General features: G+C 39.5%; 1 protein-coding gene across 1 annotated transcript; it reads left to right on the top strand.

The window, feature by feature from the left end:
• The first annotated feature begins 138 nt into the window (after positions 1–138).
• stxbp3 (syntaxin binding protein 3) lies at positions 139–22852 on the top strand. Its single transcript, XM_088313468.1, has 19 exons — positions 139–269; positions 2574–2623; positions 2830–2911; positions 5616–5692; positions 5789–5861; positions 5958–6058; positions 7730–7875; positions 8131–8224; positions 8291–8415; positions 8548–8646; positions 8760–8817; positions 12715–12780; positions 13532–13612; positions 13764–13899; positions 17515–17621; positions 18212–18310; positions 19347–19432; positions 22005–22153; positions 22312–22852. Exons 1-19 carry the CDS (start codon positions 224–226, stop codon positions 22413–22415), a joined length of 1779 nt encoding a protein of 592 aa, XP_088169594.1. The 5' UTR covers positions 139–223; the 3' UTR covers positions 22416–22852.

Here is a 22852-nt window from a genome sequence, read left to right as displayed (position 1 = left end):
ACCTGAATGCTATACAACCAGAAATATTAAAATGGACATGAATGAAACAAACAAAACTGATAATGGATGGATTTATATTTCTACAGTCAAACGAATGCCAGAAGTGTTCTCTTTGACAGAATAACTACAACCGGAAGTCCTACCGGAAGTCGTTAGGTTTAGCTTTAAGCGCCACTCACATACTGATCAGCCAGGAAGAGGCGCAAGAGGGGAAAAAGTCAAGATGGCAACTGGTCCTGAGAACGGACTGAAAAGAATAGTTTGGAAAAGTAAGTTCGATATTGTAGTCAGTCGTCACCATCCTTATAAACAGCATACAAGACGGCGACTTTGTGTGGAAGAGATTTCAGTAAAAGTACCAGTTGCTTCCTTTGTGACTTTGCATCGGTGAATGACAATGTCAGTTGTCAATTTCGCAGCGAAGTGAAAGCGCACTTGGCTGTATAAACAGCGAAACAACAAGTCGTGCTTGTGACTCTCGGCTATTTAGGTGCTCTAACTTAACTCGTAACAGAAATCCGTTTTTGACCAGGGTGACTGTCAGTCCGAAACTGGGTCAACGCTCTTTTAGTTTGAAGCCACGCCTGTGAAGAGAGTTCGGAAAATGACAGAATACTCATTACAGTCTACGTAACGAAGAGCCAATAAAAATAATTTCAGAGCTTCTTAAACCACCTCGAGAATTGTGTTAGATGTTAACGTAACGTAACGACGCTTTGCAGAGACGCTCTTTTAGGGCGTAGTATTCCGACTATGTTGTCGTTTGCATGGATGTAGAACTGCGCTATGTTGAAAACTCGAGGTTTCATACGCTATATAGAAATATATGAATCAACCCCACCCCTCCACAGTCCTCATTGTCTGACATTAAATCCTTTTTATGTCCTTTAGGATAGTAATTAGTAATATTAATGTATGTAGTATTCTGACATTGAGGAAAATAATTAAATTTATTTAAAAAAAAACAGACTTCTGTTCATTCTCGCATTTAGGTAATTGAAATAATTTTGGTAAACCTAAATGACAGAGACCAGGGAAAGTGATATAGTGTCAGACAATGAGGGATGTGGAGGGGTGGGGTAAATTACAAGGGGTGGCATGGTGGGGGACTGGTTAGCACTATGGGCTCATAGTGCAGAGGTCGTGGGTTCGATTCCGGCTCCGACCTTCCTGTGTGGAGTTGCCATGTTCTCCCTGTGCCTGCGTGGCTTTCCTCCTGGTACTTCGGTTTCCTCCCACATTCCAAATACATGCGTAGCAGGTTGATCGAACCCTCTAAATTGTCCCCTAGGTGTGAGTGTGGGCACGGATGGTTGTTGGTCTATGAGGGCCCTGCAATTGGCTGGCAACCAGTTCAGGGTGTACCCCGCCTACTACGGCTGGGCAATATGACCTTAAATCAATATCGTGATAAGTTAAGAAATTTTACCTCGATAACGATGAATGCACGATAAATTTCCGCCCGTGGACCAAACTCAAAATAAATGCAGGAAATGCATATTGTTTTTTTTTATTGACCAACTGGTACACATTACTTTCAATGAAAAATAAAAATACAAAAATCATTTGTACAAACATTCCGAATAGCTTGCTTTGCATGACTTGAACAATGTCACAAAGAACAGGAGAAAAGGAGTACCTCTCGCAAAATCTTTTCTGCAAATAGATTGCGCCAAGGTGCTGTAATGCCATGTGCAAAGGCCTAGATTTGTGTGAAGGTTTCTTGTAAACAATATAAATAATGCCATGTGCAAATGAGCTCGCGTGGTCGGCAAATAAAATGCTAAATAAAATGGGAAAAAAGTCTATGCAAATAAACAAGTATGCATCATCGGGAAAATGTGCCGTCTCGAGTACTCTGGTGCGCAGTCGCCACTTGTCTATGTAATGCACAGTCAGGCTCAAACAGGGATCCATGTTGCGACTCGACCACAAACGACAGATGCCGAATTTCTTTTCGGGACAAGCGCAACAAGAACAACTTCAACTAACGTTACTTCATCTTCAACCGAGTCAGCTGGTTCTTGATTTGAATCTCCAGCTACGATTGCGTCGTCTTGTTTTCTTTTTTTCTTCAGCTGAGTGGAGTGACGTGACTACAGCCGCTGTAGGGGCATGAACATAGCCACAGACAGAAAAGACTTCTTTTTGTTTTAAACACCGAATTTACCGACATGGGCAAAATGATGTCGGTCATTGTATTAAATTTTGGTAACGGTAAATTTTCGGTTTATCGCCCAGCCCTACCGCCTACTACCCGTAGACAGCTGGGATTGGCTCCAGCAATTCCCTCGACCTTGGTGATGAGAAGCGGTCCAGATAATGGATGGATGGATATAAATTACAACCAAATACATTTCAGATGCAGCTTTTGTACACGTTGTACAACCACATTATGTTCACTGAAGTAGGGATAGGGGTTTTCCTGTGTCCAACATGATTAACTTGCCAAGTTGGAATGGAATCATTTTTTTTACTGCAGTGGTTAGTATTTGTATTCACTCCCCAATGATGCATTGTCTTAAAAACAGCCATTTTCTACCTTGTTATCTGACATATTTACCTTTTTATAGGAATTGAAGAAACAATTATCAAAGACTGTAGAAAATCAGAAGTATGGAAGGTAAGCAACCTTTCTTTACTTTCACTTTAGATTGATTTTCTTTTGCTAAGACAACCTTAAGTTAAATTTTTTTTTAATTTTGAATTATAACTCAGATTTAGTTTTTCTTTTTTATTATTATATACTTCCTGCAATTGAATGTATAGTGATTCATAATGTGAAAACCTGTTAATCTTCATAACCCTTTATGTTTATCTTCTCTGCAGATATTGATTCTGGACCAGTTCACCACCAGGCTCCTGTCATCATGCTGCAAAATGTCTGATCTAATGTCAGAGAAAATAACAAGTAGGTTATTATCTCCAATTAGCATGAAAAGTAGGAGTGATTGTCACTGTTTGCATTACAATTTGTTTGAAATTTAACAATCAAGATGTGATTCAAATGGGGGACTAGTAGCTTTAATATAGGATGCTTTTTAAAAATCTAACGTTTAGTATTTAGCAATGACAGGCAATCACACAACCACACTCAGTAATACTTTAATTTTTAGGGCCTCAAAAGTGTGTTTAATATTTTTAAGGTAAGAGCAGAGCCGTAAAATGTTACGGAGCTTCCTTATTTTGTTACAGACATTAATTAGCTTCAACTCATTATGCCCTAATTACTCGATTATTGGTCAAATTGTTCAAGCTGGTTGAAAATAAGCAAAGATAGTCTGTAGATAAAGATAAAGATGTCCTTTATTAGTCCCACAATGGGGAAATTTGAGGTGTTACAGCAGCAAAGATATAGATCACATAATTGCGATGTGTTTGACAATACACCAGTTGAAGATGCGGCATTTACAGTATTTGTGCTGTCTACTCGTCAATGGCAAATGGACAAAGGTGTGGTAATACGAATATTTCCCATGCTGGTGTAGGGCCAATTTGGCTGATCAAAATTGCCCACGACAGTAGCACTGCCTTTGTGCATTCATTCTGTCGATGTGTGAACAGTGTTCTCTCACAGGTCATTTTTGTACACAGAAGGGTTTGCCACTACCAAGGGGATTACCGTATTTTCCGGGCCATAGGGCGCTCTTTAAAGTCCCTAATCTTGCCCAAAATGAACAAAGCGCCTTGTAAAGCGGCACGCCCATTATATGGACTAAGCATCACACGAAGCATCACTCGCGACCATCAACCCTTTTACTCATTGGGCTGTTCGGAGTGCATGTTAGCACACCCTGCTGGTCAAAGTCTGAGTCATCTATGCTTCTAATTGACTGTGACTTATACATTATGTGACTATGGTGTTTGGGTGATGGTGTAGGAGAACGCTGGACAAAAGGGCAGCTGTCCACAATGTTGTAGTCTGTCTTAACATTTATGTTATTGCAAGCAAGAAACGTCCCAGGTTTAGACAACAGACAAAAAGCCCAAAGCACAACAGCACATCTCTCTAAACAGGCATATGATTGGCTGAGTCTGAGTGGCTCCCAAGAAGCCATTTCTGTAATTGGCTAAGGCTGAGTGGTTCCCAAGAAGCCATTGCTATAATCTTTTTGTGTTATTTTTATTTCTTGTGGGTATATTGATGGCATGAGAGATACATGTTTTGTGTTAATCTTATTTCTTTGTTTCATTGTTTGCTTGTATGCTGAGTTTTATTTGGTTTTGATTTGAAACCGTGACTCTAAGAAGTGTGGTGACCAGTGAAGTCCCTCCCCTGACCTTGTCCACTAGGCTAATGCTAAGACACCTTTTATTGGTTAGAGTCATTATTATTGACAGTGATTCCTATTAGTTTCATGACATCTGTCAATGAAATGGGGTGATGACTCTGGCAGCGATTCTTTATGGGATTGAGTCCTGGTGAACTGGCATCAGCCGAGCTAGCGCGAATGTGCTAGCGCGAGCAGCCGAGCTAGCGCCTTGTAATGCGGCGCGCCTAGTATATGCATTAAAGACGGAAATAGCACCCTCAACTGGTGTTGCGCCCTTTGAGGCAGCGCGTCGTATGGCCGTAAAAATACGGTAGTTTCCCTCCACTTTGTAACATGCTTTTATTTGGCACTGAGTGTGGGAGGTGAAAGGAGCTCCCGTCCAGCTGCTGTTGGCGAAGCTGATAGTCTTTCCCTGCTACAAGGAGCTCTGCAATCCCGATGTGTCCCTCATTCGCAGTCAGGGAAGAGAGCACCATTAAGTGAGCCTGTCTCTGCTCGGCACCTAATTGAAGCACATTATCGTATAGGGCTGGTAGCCATCAGACCTGATATTGGGTCACTATTGAATGCTGGCTCAAATAGACAAGTGTTGGTCTGTTCACTGTCACTTTAAGAGTACAAGCCTCTGCTGCATGACATAGGAGATGCTGAACACGACTTGTGAGCCATTTGTTAACACAGCTTTAATTTAGAGCGGTTTATTCGAACCAGCTCTCTAGACTGAGCCCAATTTTTATGATGTGGCAACTGAAAAAAATTACAAGTTAACGTTTGTTCAACTGTAAGAATAATATTTACTGTAAATATTTGCTGTAAAAAAAAAAATTCACAAGCGTAAAAAAAAAAATCCAAAATCGATTATACATTGGTTTAGGGGGGAAATAAAGAACATTTATTACATTGTATAGAGGTTTACTGGTATTTAGGGGGTTGTGAAAAAAGTGAACATTCCTTCCATTGAGATGTATAATCACTAATGTTACCATTTCTTTCATAATAATGCGGTGGTTTTGACACAATTCCTTCTTCCTTCACGGAACCAAGGACCAATTCGTATGTTACGTACATGTTTTTGGCCTGTCAGACTTCAGGTGTTACTTTGTTGTTTATCTTCACAGTTGTTTATGATCTGTAAATTGTTCTGTGATATACCTCCTACCACTCCCTTTATTTGATGGATGTGAGCACCATTATCCCATTCGGGGACTGGAGGTGTGCTAACTACCGGTTGCTAGTATATTGCTAGCTACAAGAATGAGAGCATCAAACTCTCAAAGTGTATTTGCTATTTTAATTTTATATACTGTGTTGGTGTCAGATAAAATAATCTTTTTTCTTTAGTTGTGGAGGACCTGTACAAAATCAGAGAACCTGTTCTGGAAATGAAGGCCATCTACTTTATGACACCAACAGCTCAGGTGTACCATTACGTTGCCTTCATCTCCAACACATATAATACAATAATTACACTGAAAAGCATTTTGACCCTAATTCTGACATCTTTTCTTTTACAGTCTGTGGATGCCTTTATCGCCGACTTCAAGCCTAAACCCAAGTACAAATCTGCAAATGTTTATTTCACTGACTGTAAGTAACTTGCTAATGGCTATTGATGCGCAATGATTATTATTTTAACTTATTTTGAGGGCATTTGCAGGCAAATAATCGTGATTTTTCCCTCAGATTGCCCGGATGACCTTTTTAACAATATGAAACTGTACTGTGCAAAGTACATTCGGATTTGCAAAGAAATAAACATGTCCTTCATGCCTCATGAAGCACAGGTATGTTTTTTTTTTTTTTTTTTTATCTTTTCTGCCCTTTTTTTTCTTTCTGATTTTGCTTGTAATCATGTGATTATGCCAACCTTTGTTTCCTTTCACCAAAAGACAACTTTTTTTTAAAAATTATTATTCTGAAGAGGTTGCCAGGATTCATCAATTAAAATTCTGGAAGACTTTCTAACATGAGGCACCTTTGTCTAAAGCAGTGTTTCCCAACCAGGGGTACGCACCCCCCTAAGGGGATGCAAGCGTATTGCAGGGGGTGCGTGGAACCATTTAATACATTAATCCCTCGCTATATCGCGCTTCATTCACAACCCAGTACAGTGAGCAATGTCGTTCAGCACAACGAATGGATAACATTTACTTGAACTATGAGAACGCTACGGGAAAGGTCAAAAGATGTTTCGCTTCCACGACTACCAGCACTGTGGTGTATTATATTGTTTTGTGAACGACAGTGCTGTACATGGGACTGATTCATCTAGTCTAACTGATCTTTGGTTACGAAACGGACAGGATATATTCGGCATGCGCTGTTGCTTTGTATGTGTGTAGGAGAGACTAGTAAAAGCCACCAACAAGCTTGCAGATGTGCCACAACGCGCATGCTCAGTCAATCACAAATCAGAATTATCAAATTACACCATCATTTACAAGACAGTAATTTCTAATGTGCTGATGCTTTGTATGTGATGTGTAGCAGAGATAAGTAAAAGCCACCGACAAGCTCGCAGATGTGCCACAAGCGCATGCGCAATCACAAATCAGAATTATTAAATTTACTACACCATTATTTACAACACAGTGAATTCTAAATCCCTTAGTTTACTTAGAAGCACTAAACATGAATCTTTGTAAATACCTAACATAAAATAAAATCTAGCGCATCAATGAAATGGCATGTGTACACTACAGCTTGTTTCACAAGGGAGAAAAGTGTTTTGTTTCTGATAATTAAAATTTAATTACATGCATGTAAAAAGGGGGCTTATTTAAACAAGCACCCATGTTTGGGGTAAATGTTAGATTTATCAAAGGCATGTTTATAATTCATTTTGATTAAATTTTTTTGTACCCTGTTCTCCATTAATTTTCACATCAATTTACATTTTGTTAATTTAAGTTAAAAAGAAGGTAATGCCTGAGAATTAATGAGCTGAAATGATAAAAATCATATAATCAGACCCAAGATATAACGAAAGAGTTCATGGGTACACAAGACAAAAAAGGTTTGGAGCCACTGAACCCCATTTAAAATAATTTGGATGAACGGTTTACACTTTGCAGTTGTTTGCTTGTCCAAAACTCAGCAAAAGATCTTGATCAAAAGTGAATATGAACTTGGATGTAAATAAATGTGAAATTACTGAAGATTATTTGAAACAATATTACATTGGGTGGCCATATAAACATTGCAGTGGAAACTTTTCACTATTAATTTTAATTCAGTGTTATCCAGTCAACAATACATGTTTTTGTTTATTTTATATTGGACCACTTAAATTTTGATGGGTTATTTTAAGGTGTTAAAAGCTTAATTGTTAAGAGTGTTTTTTGCATTTTTGGGTCTTAATCCACCCAGACATAGTCTAAACCCCCAAAGCAGATTAATAGTAATAGTTCTAATAAAAAAAAAGTCTTCAATCAAAACATATGAATGCATTTCAGGTGTTCACTTGTGATAATCCAGGAGCCTTTCGGAGCATCTACAGTCCCAACAGTCAGGACAGAAAAAAGACACTGGAGACACTCGCAGACCAGCTTGTCACGCTCTGCGCCACGTTGGATGAGTACCCAGGAGTCCGATACAAAAAGTACACCAGGGACAATGCATTGACTCGGATTACACACTTTAGCCTCAAGCAGAAACTCAGTTTAGATGTGAAAAGGTTGTTCTTAAGCAACAGGATTTGAGACTTAACCTTTTTTAGTGGAGGAGGAGAATTTAATTTGCATGAAATTCTTAAGTTAACAAATGCTTAAACTATCATCTGCAACATTAACAATATACCTTATTTGTGTATTAATCTTAAGAGTGATTCCTCACGGTAATATATTTTCCCCACTAGAGATGCCAACATGGAGTATGCCAAGACTCTTGCAGGATTGGTAGACAACAAACTGTCCCGATACTATGAGATAGATGACAGCAATAAGAAAAAGGTCAGACATCTCCTTCACTGAATATGTTGACAGAGTCTAACTACTGCTGTTTCACCTCTTCACCAGGAAAAGACTCAGGCACAGCTGCTGATAGTTGAAAGAGGGTTTGACCCCGTGAGCCCTATCCTGCATGAGCTTACCTACCAGGCCATGGCTTATGACCTTATCGATATCCAGAATGCCACATACAAGTAATGTACCCTTGCAGTATTGTTAACCACAGCAATATTTTCAATGTCTTAAAAAAAGAACAACAAAAGTCGGACAGATGCACACAAATGTTATGTCTCCTGACCTTGATGACACGAATTTGGTGTTGACAGGTACAAGTCTAAAGATGGCTCAGAGAAGCAGGCTCTGCTGAATGAGGATGACTTGCTTTGGGTAAAACTGAGGCACAAGCACATTGCTGAAGTGTCTGAGTAAGTGTGACAAATAAGCGGGAAATGTGGTCTGATGGAATGTCGACATTTCCTACAATACAAAATTCACTTTTTACAAGACTAACCATTACTGAAATATGTTCATAAAACAGACACATCCCAAAGATGGTAAAGGAAATATCTGCCAGCAAGAAACAACCAGATGGGAAGGTACAGTTGAGTTTACTTGTTTTCACATACCTAACACTGATTTAGTCGCACCTGCACAATCTGATGATATCCTTTTTTTTTTGTTGAGCAGTTTGTTGTATATGTCATTATTTGTATTTCTTTTATTTTGCCTCATTTTACTCAGCTGTCTGCAGCCAGGTTGGTATTGCGTTATGTAGCCATGAGAAAAAAATCACGACTCACTACCAGGGTTGTGGATTACAGCGTTACTAATTACATTGATATTTGAGTACCAAAGCAATGTAATTAATTACTATACTTCATTTTAACGCCGTTGCTGTTACTAATGATGCTGTTACTAATGATGTAACATTCCACATTAGGATGCAGCGCCACGGTTTCAGCATTTCAAACGTATTTTTAGTATTTTTACAGGTAATGGTTAACAATATCATTGCCATTCACGCTATAACAGGTACCGTATTTTTACGGCCAAAAGACGTGCTGTTGTATCAAAGGCACTATGAGGCCCATGCTAGCTCGCGCATGCTAGCTCGCGCATGCCAGCACTCATTCAAATAAGGATGGCTGCCAGTCTAGTAGCAGCCCCTTTAATCAATGAGGGATGTCATGGCAACACATCTAATCAACAACATCATGGTAGGGATTTCACTGGTCACCACACTCCTTAGAGTCACGGTTTCAAATCAAAACCAAAAATATCTCTGAACAGCATACAAGCAAACAATGAAACAAAGAAATAAAATTAACACAAAACATGCATCTCTAATGCCATTCATATTCCCAAAAGAAATAAAAATAACACAAAAACGGCACTGATGCATTATGAGAGCCTCAGCCTCAGCCAATCAGATGGCTGGTTAGAGAGATGTGCGAGAGAGGTGTGCTTTTGCAGTATGTTTTATTTGTTTTTTGTTTTTTTTTTGCAGTCTTTTGTCTAAACTTGTGATGTATCTTGCTTGCAATAACATGAATGATAAGACAGACTACGACATTGTAGACAGCTGCCCCTTTGTCCAGCTTTCTCTTGCACCCTCACCCAAAAATGTCTTCACATAATGTATTTGTCAAGTCAATTCGTAGCTTTGACGCCTCAGACTTTGGCCAGCAGGGTGTGCTAACATGCACTCTGCAATGCTCCAAAGTGATCAGGTTCAATGGCCGAGAGAGTTATAGGCACGTTGCATGACAAGGCGCCTCTATTGTTTTGGGTTAAATTTGGACGTGAAAGTGCGCCTTATGGTCGCGAAAATAAAATAAGCAACATGGCTGGAAGGTCATTGTTTTTGGACCTCAGTAATGGTTTCATTAAGTAGCATGCATCTGTCTCCAGAATCTTGCTCAGCACATTCATGGTGGAAGTGGAAACAAACCTAAAGTAAAATCAGGTATTTATGTTAATGGAGAATTAATAGATTTTTGAGTTATGGTGCGTCTGAGATATTATTTAAATGAATAAACCACCAATCTCAGTATGCATTGTGTTGTCGGTGATAATTGCTCAGATTGGCAGTTAGTCAGCAAATACAAGTAAGTGTAAGAGCTACAAGTACAATATTACACAACTTTATTATATCGCACATTTCACAACAGCTGGAGCTGTAACAAAACACTTTCCGTCTGTCGTAATATAAATTAGTCAAGTTAATGGCAAAGAGAGAGGCATCTACTAAATTAATCTCAGCAAAGGTTTACACTTTACTTGGACTTGGTCCTGCATGTGTTGCTGTTGTGTTGGTTGTGGATATGTATGAATTTAGTTTTATGGAACCATGCGTGAGCGTAGGATTGAGAAAAATCATTTCCTAGTGACGGAGAACACAGGGAGTAAAAGCATGTGATGCCGTGCATACATGCGAGTTTAATCAGCACATAGTAGCTTGTGCTCTCGCTCGCCCGCGTTCGTTACAGAACACATGCTGCTGGAGGTGCCTAGGACTAAGCTCGGCCTCAGAGGAGATCGCGCCTTTTCTGTTGCCGGTCCTTTGCTCGAGAATGAGCTCCCATTGAATGTTAGGCATGCCCCCTTTCTCTCCACTTTTAAAACCCTTTTGGAGACACATTTTTACTCATTAACTTTTGACTCAACATGAGACTGTCACTGCTCTGCTGTTCTTCTGGTATCAATTGCATATGTCTTTTAATTTGTGTTCTAATTACCCGCTAGTTTATATTACACCATAAGGAAAGCGCTTTGTTACAGCTCCAGCTGTTGTGAAATGTGATATATAAATAAAGTTATATTGTATTGTATGGTAAAGTGAAATGATGGGACATCATCTCTACCAAAATTAGCCGCTGTTGCTTCCTCTGCCAAACACAGCCGGCCACCGGGCCACCATTCTCCGCAAAAATCCTATTTATATATTATATATTTATATATTTTGAAATCCTTCCATCTATATCGTCAATGCTGTCCTGTAAGCAACCCCCGTAAACAAGCACACAAAGGTGGGCTTGTTTTTAGTGACAATTACACTGACGGACGAGTGCTTAGTCTGTCCTTTTTTTTTTTTAATTATGATTATTTTCTTGTCATCGGACAAAATAACGGGCATGTGACAGACTAATGGACCTTCCATCAGTACTGACAGAATGTCCTTCTCTGGGAATTACATTGTATGACAGAATAATATACAATGATCTGGAATAAACCGAACATGTCAAAGGTGGAATGGTTTGAATCCGTCAAAAAAGTGTTAGTGGTTGGTATAAGGTGAACAGTTTTAAGTTGGACTGGTTTAAAAATCTGTGGGGAAAAAAAGAAAACTTTTAATTTAAAGTATTGAAAGAAATTTGCGGAAGAAAACAAGTTGTGGAAGGAAACTACAAAGGAACAAAGCACGGCTTACGGCTTCCCCATTGTGGACGTCATGATTTCTTGATTATGTTCGGCCAGCAAAGAAGGCCCACCATATATATATGAAATATACTTTAAACATTAAAAAACAAATGTCTCATTGATACAAAAAAATGTGTAGCTGTGTTGCTCTCAGCTATAATTTAAATATTTCGTTTTTTATTGATGTTTTTGCTGTGGTATCTTTTCAGTACAAATATATAGCTATTTTATGCAGGTACAGTGTCAAACTAAGAAATTTGGTATCGTGACCATACTCAAATGTAATAAACTGTTACAGAAGCCAGCTTGTTCTAAAGGCCTGACTGTAATAGCTGAGTTTGAACATGTAAAAGGAATATGTAGATAAGCTATGATGAAGAATAGTCGTGTGGATGGATAAGTTTTACCAATAGATGGATGCCATATTGGCTTTGTGTGTTGAGCTGTAAATAAAGTCAATGAACAAAGAAATCCCAATTGGCACAAGCGCATTTCTTAGCAGAGGAAAAGAAACGACAGCATTCTCTAAGTAGCAGCTCTCATGCATCTCTACTTTAATATTAATGTCTTAAAATCCAGCTTCTGTACAATATTGCAAAATATCATATGAGGGACATTTTACATTGTAGCTATGATTTTTAACATTATATCACGCAATTCTACTACCAACTTAATCCAAATAAACATTGTGAAAAATAAGGAATGGATGTATCCAAAGCACAAGTTTATTTTGATGCTTGCACTTCCCTTATACATTTAGAATTTGCTTTTCCTTGTCAGATTACACACTAGGTAAAAATTGTATTCCACTTGTGTATTGGAATAGATGCAGAAATCCAAGAGGTGCACCATGGTATATATGTTTTGGTCTTATAGCGGTCTGTATTCCTTATCTTTGTAATAGTAGACTTTGATAACCCTCATGCTGGATTCCATCTGAGTGTGAAGGTGAATACCTAATAGAGGCCAGAGAGTAGTGTACTTTCATTATAGCTTTTTAAATCTCAATTTTACACCACGGAAAATATTTACCTATTCATTTATCTTTAATGTATTTATTCATTTATTTTCAGATCACCATCAGCAATTTGGCCCAAATGATGAAAAAGATGCCATCATTCCGTAAACAGCTGACTCAGGTATGTTTGCACTGTTACATTGACTGGCTTTTGCACATCTCAGGGACTTATTTGACAGGCTTTCCCACTTCCTGTAAGCCACTACACCCAGTTTGTTCGACTGGCCGCCCGCGTACCGTTCACATTCGACCCGTTGAAACTTTGCATCTGGCTTGCTGAGCATCATCCAAATATTGTAAATTATTCACTCTAACTGAAGCATCAATTTGTGCAATCAATACTCAACAGAAGGGGTTATGCAGGCATACAGCTCACGATGAAGCGTAATCTTCTAAGATCCCGTCTTCTGCAGAGGCTTCACATGAACATGGCGCTATCAAGAAAATGACAAGTAGTCACCAAAAATAGGATTTTTAACAGTGAAAATACGATTTTCAACAGCGAATTGTGTGGCCAACTGGTTAGCATGTCCGCCTCACAGTTCAAAGGTGTGCCGTTCTATCCTGAGCTCCGGCTTTCCTGTGTGGAGTTTGCATGTTCTCCCCATGCCTGCATGGGTTTTCTCCAAGTACTCCGGTTTCCTCCCACGTTTATACTTGGTAGGTTAATTGAACGTTCTAAATTGCCCATAGGTAGGGTTGGCCCCCTACCCTTGTGAGGAGAGGTGGCTTGGATAAAGGATGGATGTTTGTTGTTTGTATTGTTGCATGTAATGTTTCATATTGCTTCTACTGCTGGATTTTCAATTTTCAAGTCAAGATTTTTTTGTTTTTAATATTTCTTGATCTGTGCCCTTTTCTCTTAACACTAGAAAACTGTTCACCTGCAGTTGGCCGAAGATTGTATGCAACATTTTTCCAACAATGTAGAAAAACTCTGCAAAGCTGAACAGGTCGGTCTGCGCTTACTCTTCTGTTTTGAAGAAATCTCTGGATTTCTTCACTTTGCTTGACTTAAGATGGGAGACTCTTGTGTGTAGTTTGTAGATTTCAAATATGCATTATTTATTATTATTTACATTTATATTTATTATCACCGTATAGGACCTTGCTGTGGGCTCTGACGTGGATGGTGTGAAAGTGAAGGATCCCATGAGAACTCTGTTGCCAGTGCTCCTGCACCCATACACCACCTATGACAAGATCAGAGCTGTTTTGCTTTACATCTTCAGTGTTAACGGTACATTTTACACATTGAAACAATAGAAACAGTTGTTAAAATCATTAGTCAGTAGTATTACCTAGGATTTGAAAGGTGGACTTTAAAACAGAGTGACATGGCAATGCTGGAGGCCTTTGAGAAATGGGAGTATGATTCAGAATGCTTCCGGTCACTTGGCGGGACATGAAGCCCAATGCTAGGGTTCATCAATGCACACAGTTATTAATGGCAATTCAGTGGCAACAGACAACAGACAGAATGTTCACAAAAGGTCAAGCCAGTTGCTGATTGCCTCATGGGTTTTAGATCGTGTCCCACGGCACTTACAATCCCCTCCAAAAGCATTGGAACGGCAAGGCCAGGCGAGGTTTTTTGTTGCCTAAAGAAACACGTTTGGGTTTACGATCTAAAGATGTAATGAGACAAAAGTTCAGAAGTCCAGTTTGTATTTCATGGTATTAACATCTTGGTGTGGTAAACGACTCAAGAGAGAGCACCATTTGTTTGAAGTCATCCGCTTTTCAAATGAATTAACTTAATGAATGTTTATTATTTGATGTCATAACCTTGACCTGTGAATACTGCATTTTGCGTGGGACCAACTGACTTTGATTGAAATGCTTTTCCAGGCCTTTAATGCAGCCTCTTTCAGTTATTGTTTGTTGTGTAGCTTTCTCCCTTCAGTCTCCTCTTCAAAGAGGTGAAACGTACGCTCTATTGGCGCGAGGTCCAATAATTGACTTTGTCAGTTTAAAATAGGGGTCCCCATTCCTGTTCCTCGAGGGCCGGTGTCCTGCAGGTTTTCCATCTCTCCCTGCTGCAACACAGCTGATTCAAATGATCAGATAATCAGCAAGGTCTGCAGAAGCTAGATAACGATCGCTCAGGTGTGTTGCACCAGGGAGAGGTGGAAAACGGCCAGGACACCGGCCCTCGTGGAACAGGATTGAAGACTCCTGGTTTAAGACCTTCCACATGATTTGTTGTGTCGGCATTGTATTGTAAAATTAGGTCATTTTATTTTAATAATTTCACTACTCTGTGTAAAACACTTCATTTTTTTATGTTCATGGTGTTTCCCAAGTTACATACAATGGCGTGAGCACATCGAGACAGGGAACTGCTTTACTTGTACACCACGTCTCCTTTCAGAGGTATTTAATCAGGTTTATGGACATAATATCATCATATTATACCGAGTTGACTGGTCATGTATTTGAACAAAGTTACGCCAATCTCTCGTTCCGTGTATGACGCACGCACGGCCGCGTTGGTTTAGTTACGTCGTCTTCGTTGTTTTGAAAGATTCTACTTTGTTGGTTTAGCAGCTCCGTCTTTTGTCGGTTTAAATGACTCTTCTTCACGTTTGGAGGCTGATGCGCACTGCCTACAACACGCTCCAAGCCTTGGTCGTGGTATGCGTCCTCATTTTTTTTTCTATGGACCATTTTATCTAAGGCATTTTCTATTGATATTGATTCCGTGACTATCGCGATACATATTGATGTTGAATTATTGTCCCAGTCCCTTTTCCTGATTAATTTTTCTGTCTGTTACTTGCCAGACAAAATAGTTTAAAAAAAAAATTCTAGACTTCAGAATGCATTCTGCTGCAACCATCATGAGTAATAAATACAAGTGAGCTCATTCCAGAAGCTGCCATGCACACTCAAGCCATGACATTACCTCCAGCATTCTAACACAGTTGAGCTAGTGTGTTTTGCGTCATGAGCAGATCCTTTCTTTCGACATACTTTGGCCTTTCCATCACTTTCGTGGAGCTTAGTCTTGGTCTCATCTCAGCCATAAAACTTTGTTCTAAAACTTGTGTGGATCATCTCTGTAATTCTCTGCAAAATCCAATCTGGCCTTCTGGTTCTTTTTATTGATGATGAGTGGTTTGCATCTTGTGGCATATTACTGTATTTTCACAAGCCGACTGAGAGAAATACTTTGAGTGAACACTTCTTTTGGTGACTGTTTGAGACAGTTACCGTATTCTCCGGACAATAGGGCGCACTTTAAAGTCCCGAATCTTCCCCAAAACAAACGAGGCGCCTTGTAAAGCGACGCGCCCATTATATGGACTAAGCATCACCATCAACCCTTTTACTCATTGGGCTGTTCGGAGTGCATGTTAGCACACCCTGCTGGTCAAAGTCTGAGTCATCTATGCTTCGAATTGACTGTGACTAATACATTATGTAACTATGGTGTTTGGGTGATGGTATAGGAGAAAGCTGGACAAAGGGGCAGCTGTCCACAATGTTGTAGTTTGTCTTATCATTTATGTTATTGCAAGCAAGAAACGTCACAGGTTTAGACAACAGACTGCAAAAAGCCCAAAGCACAACATGCACATCTCTCGAAACAGCCATGTGATTGGCTGAGTCTGAGTGGCTCCCAAGAAGCCATTGCTTTAATCTTTTTGTGTTATTTTTATTTCTTTTGGGTATATAGATGGCATGAAAGATGCATGTTTTGTGTTAATCTTATTTCTTTGTTTCATTGAGTTTTTTTGGTTTTGATTTGAAACCGTGACTCTAAGGAGTGTGGTGACCAGTGAAGTCCCTCCCCTGACGTTGTCTAGTAGACGTATTGCCATGACACCTCTTATTGGTTAGAGTCAGTGTTGATGGCAGTGATTTCTTAGTCCTGGTGAGCTGGCTACAGCTAGCGCGAGCTCGCGCCTTTTTGTGCGGCGCGCCTATTATATGCATTAAATACGAAAATAGCACCCTCAACTGGTGTTGCGCCCTTTGATGCAGCGCGTCTTATGGCCGTAAAAATACGGTAATTAACAGACCAGTATGTACGTGTGGGCGAGAGCTGCATAAAAGGGCCGCTGTCCATGATGTCGAAATATGTCTTATTAATGTTATTGCCAGCAACAAACATCACAGGTTACACTACAGACTCTGTGGGGGATAAAAAAAAGAAAAATACACGCTGACCAAAGCAGACTACTCATGACATCATTTTAACAGCCTTGGTTGAGGTTGAAGGACTCCCAGAATACTTTGCATCACTTCATACAAATTTTGTGTTAATTTGATTTCTTTTTGGGATATGAATGGCATGACAGATACGTGTTTTGTGTTCATTGTATTACTTTGTTTGCTAATATGCTGTATTTTGTGGCTTCAAACAAAAGTTACTCTGTTTTGAGTTTTTTTTAACACACCTAGACGTTAAGACCATGAAATAAAAGCTGAAGTTCTGAACTTTTCTCTAATTCATCTTTTGATCTGAGTCTTAAATGTCTTCAGTATTGAATTAGAATTAGAATTAGAAATCCCTTTATTGTCATTGTACTCAAGTGTGCAACGAGATTAGAGGGCTCCCCTCTCCAGTGCAATACAACAATAATACAGACAGATAGAGTAAAAATAAAGAAAATGGACCTTGCTGTTCCAATACTTTTATTGGGGACTATCTCAACTCTACAGCTCTCTGCTTCAAGTAATCTCAGCACCCTTGTTTGAATCCCATATATTTTGTACTTATTTTTGTACGGTCATATCAAGTTGAGAATTTTTTTTTTCTCCATTTTGCATCAGGTGAAGGTCAAGGTGACTAAACAGAATTAATCAACTTGGTTGAAACTATAGTTTGTTTCATGTGTGTCACCAGGCACAACAGATGAGAATTTGAACAAACTCATCCAACATGTGAAAATTGAAGATGAAAGAGAAGTTATCCTAAACTGGAAAGAGCTCGGAGTCCCCATCATCACGTCTGTATGTGGAGAATCAAAATTGATTAAGTGAATGTTTACAACAGTTAATTGCTGAACAGAAATACTTCAAGGCCTTCTTGAAACACCAACATTACAGAGACATCAACCACCCAAAATTCTTTGCAATAAAATGTTCTATGTGCCTTCACGAGTCTAAACATGACATTCTGATTAATATTATTTTTGTCGAATATGAGTTAAGCAGCAAAATCCTCCCGTTTTAGCCATCTTATGGGCCACCATTTTGTCACTCTCTCTCGACTGAACTGGCATCACATTTGCTCAGGGCTCAAGTAATCACCAGTAATGGCTCGCCAGAAGCTGAGCCTTGATTGATAATTATCTGAGTTTTGAGCAACTGTGATGTCCTTTTCGGTCAACACAAATGGCCGCTACTGCTTAACTCATGTTGCGCAAAAGCAATATTAATCGTAATTAGTTTCGACTAATGGGCCTGATTAGAACATTGTATTGTAAATAACATCAGTGGGTTGACTTGCCCTTTAAAGGTTGTTGTCAGATTAACATTTATATCTGGAATGTAATTCTCCTTTGTTTTTCAATTCTCTACTTTTCTACATGTGATTTCAGCCCAGTTTCTTGTCCCGCAAACCTACCAGACGGGACCGTTCTCAGGAAGAGATGTACAACCTTTCCAGGTGGACCCCTGGCTTAAAGGATGTAATGGAGGTCAGTAAGAAATATCTTCTAAGGCCTCTACACACGCCAATTGTCGCGTCGGCCTAGAAGTTGGCTCGTCGGACCGGAAAATGACAGAAGAACACGCCGCAAAAGTCAATGCAGAGGCCAACTACTCCGGACCTTCTGCGCATCCGTGTTAAGTCGTTCCCCTCTGTGCCATCGGCGATAGTTACTGCGTAGCCTTTCACTGTTCTGTCCAATAACGGCCGCCTTTCTTATATAGAAGCGAGTTCTCAGAGCTCTTCTGGCCAGCCAGCCATTATGTCCATAGACGAGATGTGAAAATGAGCAAAGTTCATTTCGTTGTTGAGTAATCGCTTCCAATTTTCATCACTTTTCCGCTTTTGTCACTTGTCCAGTGCACTGATTCGCGTGCTGACAGCCAGTCACAGTGATCATTTGTCCCGACAGTCCGACCCGATTCTATATGTTGAATCGAACGAACATGCCCCTCAGACGCCCCAACATCGGCTCTAACTTTTGCAATGTGGTGCGCTACACCAAACAGACGCCGTGTCCCTACTTTCCGACGGCCAACGTTGTGTTGAGGCATTTACACAAAACCTGCCAAATTACGCCAAAACATGTATTGATTTAAATTCAGACCAAACAACCTGGATGTTGACATATATCGCATCTATAAATTGAAGTGATATGTGCACATAGTAGATGTCTTATGAAGTCATGTAGTTCAGGTCTAATTCAAGTCGAGTCTTAGATACCAAGTTTCATGTCAAATAAAGTAGTTCCCAAGTTTTTGGAAAACAAGTCGCAAGTCCTAAAAAAAGTCAAGTCATGACTCGAGTTTTTCATTTCTAATGTTTTGTGTCCCTGTTAAGATGATAAAAAAATGTATCCGAGAGTATTCCTCAGATGAAGTTAAAGTTTCAATACTAACTGTAACAGTATGTGGATGGTCATATTCACCTTTCATCACATCAGCACGGTATTAAGTGTTCGCAGTTTTACTTGCATTACACAACATTTTGTTATCAATAAATAAATGACAACTGTTATTTTTCAGGATGCTGTGGAGAACAAACTGGACACTAGGGAATGGCCACACCAGTCCGAGTGTCCAGCTGCTTGGAATGGTTCCGGAGCTGTCAGGTTGGTTTTGATTAGAGAGTAAAACAATGTAGTGTTCGGCGATGTACATTCTATGTTGGGAATTTTGTTAAACAGTGTTGAAATATAAAGATTGATTTTGTAAGATGACTATAATTCTCCTTTAGCATGCCGAAAACGATTTCAGATCATTTAACTTTTATTGATGGACATTTTCTTGTGCTGACTGAATATCATGACAGCACATTTCCTGCTGTATTTACTTTGAATTAGAGGTGTCCCAATCCGAGATTTGTATTGGATCATGGTCCGATATCTGCCAAAACCAGTATCGTATTTTATCAATCTACATCCCTAATCTCCGATATTAGCACTCAGGGACAAACAGTCCATTCCAATGTTCGCTCCTGGTTTTGTATCCACCAGCTAGCATGCAGAGCCCATGTGATCAAAACAACCACTCCTGTAAAATTGCTAAAGAAGTGGGAGTCACTTTTTGTTAAATAATGACGCTTGTGGTAGAAAAAATAAAAAAATTAAAACTGTAAAAAATATCACACTCGCATGCACTGCCGCCATTCACTTGAATGAGAGTCGTAACGAAGGCTCCTTCCGTGGTCTCCCACTTGACGGTTGTGGGCCCAAGTGAAGTCTGGTTGCTCGAGGGGTCGGATGCAGGTGCCGTGGCTTTTCCTTAAACTGTCTTTATACTTTCTCTGCTGGATTCTATAAGCATTTCGATGGAACTTGACATTAGATTACAGTACAAATTGATGAGTTGTCAAGCACTGTCAAGATCCCCCAGAAGTTAGCGGGATCTCCGTGGATCTGGCAGACTCTGTCATGAAAACAAAAGCGGGACTACGGAGCTAAACTAGTCACGCAAACCTCCGCTGTTGAGCTTCTTCGGGTGATTTGGAATCGAAATACTCGTGACTGTTGCACTTAAATCTGGCTACCTCTTCAGGTTCTAGCACAAAGTGAACTTTTCATTGACATCTTACGATTTCCAGTATTGCACAGACGACAAACGACAACTTTGCTGCATATTCATGAGCTTGGTGAGGTTAAGTCCTTCAGAAAATGGATGGATGGATGGATTGCAAAGACGGCGTCGTAACTGTCACAATAGTCATTAATACTTGTGGAGTAATGTTCATGACTCGCTGGCAGTGGAGCTATGGTGAGTGATATTGGAAATGATTTATTTCCTTGAGAATATCTTCACTTGACAGTGACCACCAGCGTTCAATTAGGGTCATGCATTTAATTAAAAATGTGTGTGCGTTGAAAGGCCACTCCTAAGTAAATCATTCTGTGAGTGATTTATTCTTTGAAGCATAAAATTTAAAGACTAGGGGTGTCCCAATTCGATATTTGTATCAGATTGCGGTCCGATATCAGACCAAAAAAAAATAGTATCAGATTTTATCGGACCACATCCAAAATCTATGATATTAGCAATCATAAACAAGCTGTAATGCGAGAATCCGCTCCAGGTCGTGCATCCAGCAACGTCGAGAGCAAGCGTGCAGAGCCCACATGATCAAATCAACCACTCCACTGATTTATGTCAGTTTTGATGCAAAATTTATGTCATTCAGTGTCATTTGGTAAATTATATCACTTTTGATACATTGGTCAATGTCAACTTTACATAAAAAGTGACAAAATTTACAGAATGACAATGACATGTTCATGACAGGTGTCATGTTATAATTATGACAGAATGATGAACAAACTTCAAATAAAGTGTTAACTATGTTTACGTGTAAAAATTAAATCAATGCTTAAATTCGCCCCTCTAAAAGACAGAGTAGTGATATGAGGGTTTTTGTGTGATGACATTTATCACTAATTGGCACGACCCTTTTGGAGCTCGGCTTATCTTTTCTAATCTCAGCTGTTAACGTCACAGCAGCGAGGCAAGCGTTGTAACATTGCTTGCGACCAATCGTCACCAAAATTGAAATGCACATTACTCCTCAGTGTTTCCCACACCATGTTAATACTTGGACGGGCTGACCAAGTAAACAGACAGCCGCCCAAGACGTTTTCAAGATAATTCAATAGAAATATTTAATTAAAAAAAAAAAAAGAAATTCAAGAAAAAAAAAACGGGTCTCGAGCGTAGATATAACGTTATCTGAAGGTTAGGTCCACACATAAGGCGCTCTGCATTATAAGGTGCCCGTCCGTCCATTTTGGAGAAAATTCAGGACTTTTAGGTGCGCCTTATGTTCTGTTAAAATATGTACCGTTAACTGTAAAAGAAATGTTAGTTCTTAAACATTTTACATTATTTTGGTGCATTGAGACTGAAATAAATGTATTGAAACCAGAATGGTGTTCCCATCCAATAATTTCCATTTCTTATCCTTTTGCAAATGAGGGCCCAAAGCAGCTGCTGCTTAGTCTGTTTATCGGTCTGCTGGCCCTGTTTTCAGCTGATCAGCTTTTAACTTTCACCACTACCAGAGCCATCTGGGCCAAGTCAATCAAAAATCCCGTAGTTCGGTTTTATTTAGTTTCTACATTATTGCAAATATGCGCCTTAATGTCTGTGATAGACTAAGATTATTTAATTGGTCATCATATGCTCCATGCCTCACAGTGCACGTCAGAAGCACAAATACAGTGCTCAGGACGAACGCCGGACGGGCTCACGCCTTATCATCTTCGTCATTGGAGGAATCAGCTACTCTGAGATGCGCTGTGCCTATGAGGTCACACAGACTGTCAAATCCTGTCAGGTCATCATAGGTGAGCTCTAAAGAAATACGCGCATAAGTTATGTTTCATTTAATTTAGGGTATACTGTATAGATAGTTGTAATATATTATCGTATTCATGTAAATCTTATTGAATGTTTATTCAATGCTATTTCAAAGCCTGGCATTACTTTTGTGTTTCAACTCAAGGATCTTCCCACATTGTAACCCCCACCAGTCTACTGGATGATATTAAGGCTCTCAGCAAACATCCTATGGAGACTTTCACTATTGAGGAGAGGAGCACTGACTAAAATGTCATCCAAGTAACACAGTCCCCAAATTCCCTGTCCTTCCCCAAATGTTACATTGGTGCATTCAACAAAACCCCGTTGGGGACATGAAGGGAATGTATTATTTTGTATGCTTTGTTGCGTATTCACACATTAAAGTAACTTGGTCATTTCTGCAGATAGATTTACACCATGAGTTTGCCTTTAGAAATTCAAATGTAGAGTTAGATATAAGGATTAAGATGGTTATTAGATCGTGGATTGGCCTCACCCGGTCCCGGAAAAATACTTGTAACTTTTATAAGATGGAATGGTGGAAGACTTTATTGCTTAATTAATGTACATATTGTATGTAAGCACTGAAATTCGTTCTGCCCTTGTAAACTTAACCACATCTGTGTATAAACACATTTTCTCTAATTGAACAACTGACTAATAAATGGATGAAGTGGTTCAAA

Source organism: Idiotropiscis lumnitzeri, chromosome 13, assembly GCF_059441095.1.
Source record: "Idiotropiscis lumnitzeri isolate Australia: NSW breed Sydney's pygmy pipehorse chromosome 13, RoL_Ilum_1.0, whole genome shotgun sequence".
NCBI lineage: Eukaryota > Metazoa > Chordata > Actinopteri > Syngnathiformes > Syngnathidae > Idiotropiscis > Idiotropiscis lumnitzeri.
The sequence above is the reverse complement of the archived record's forward strand: the minus strand, read 5'-3'. Positions and strand labels throughout refer to the sequence as shown.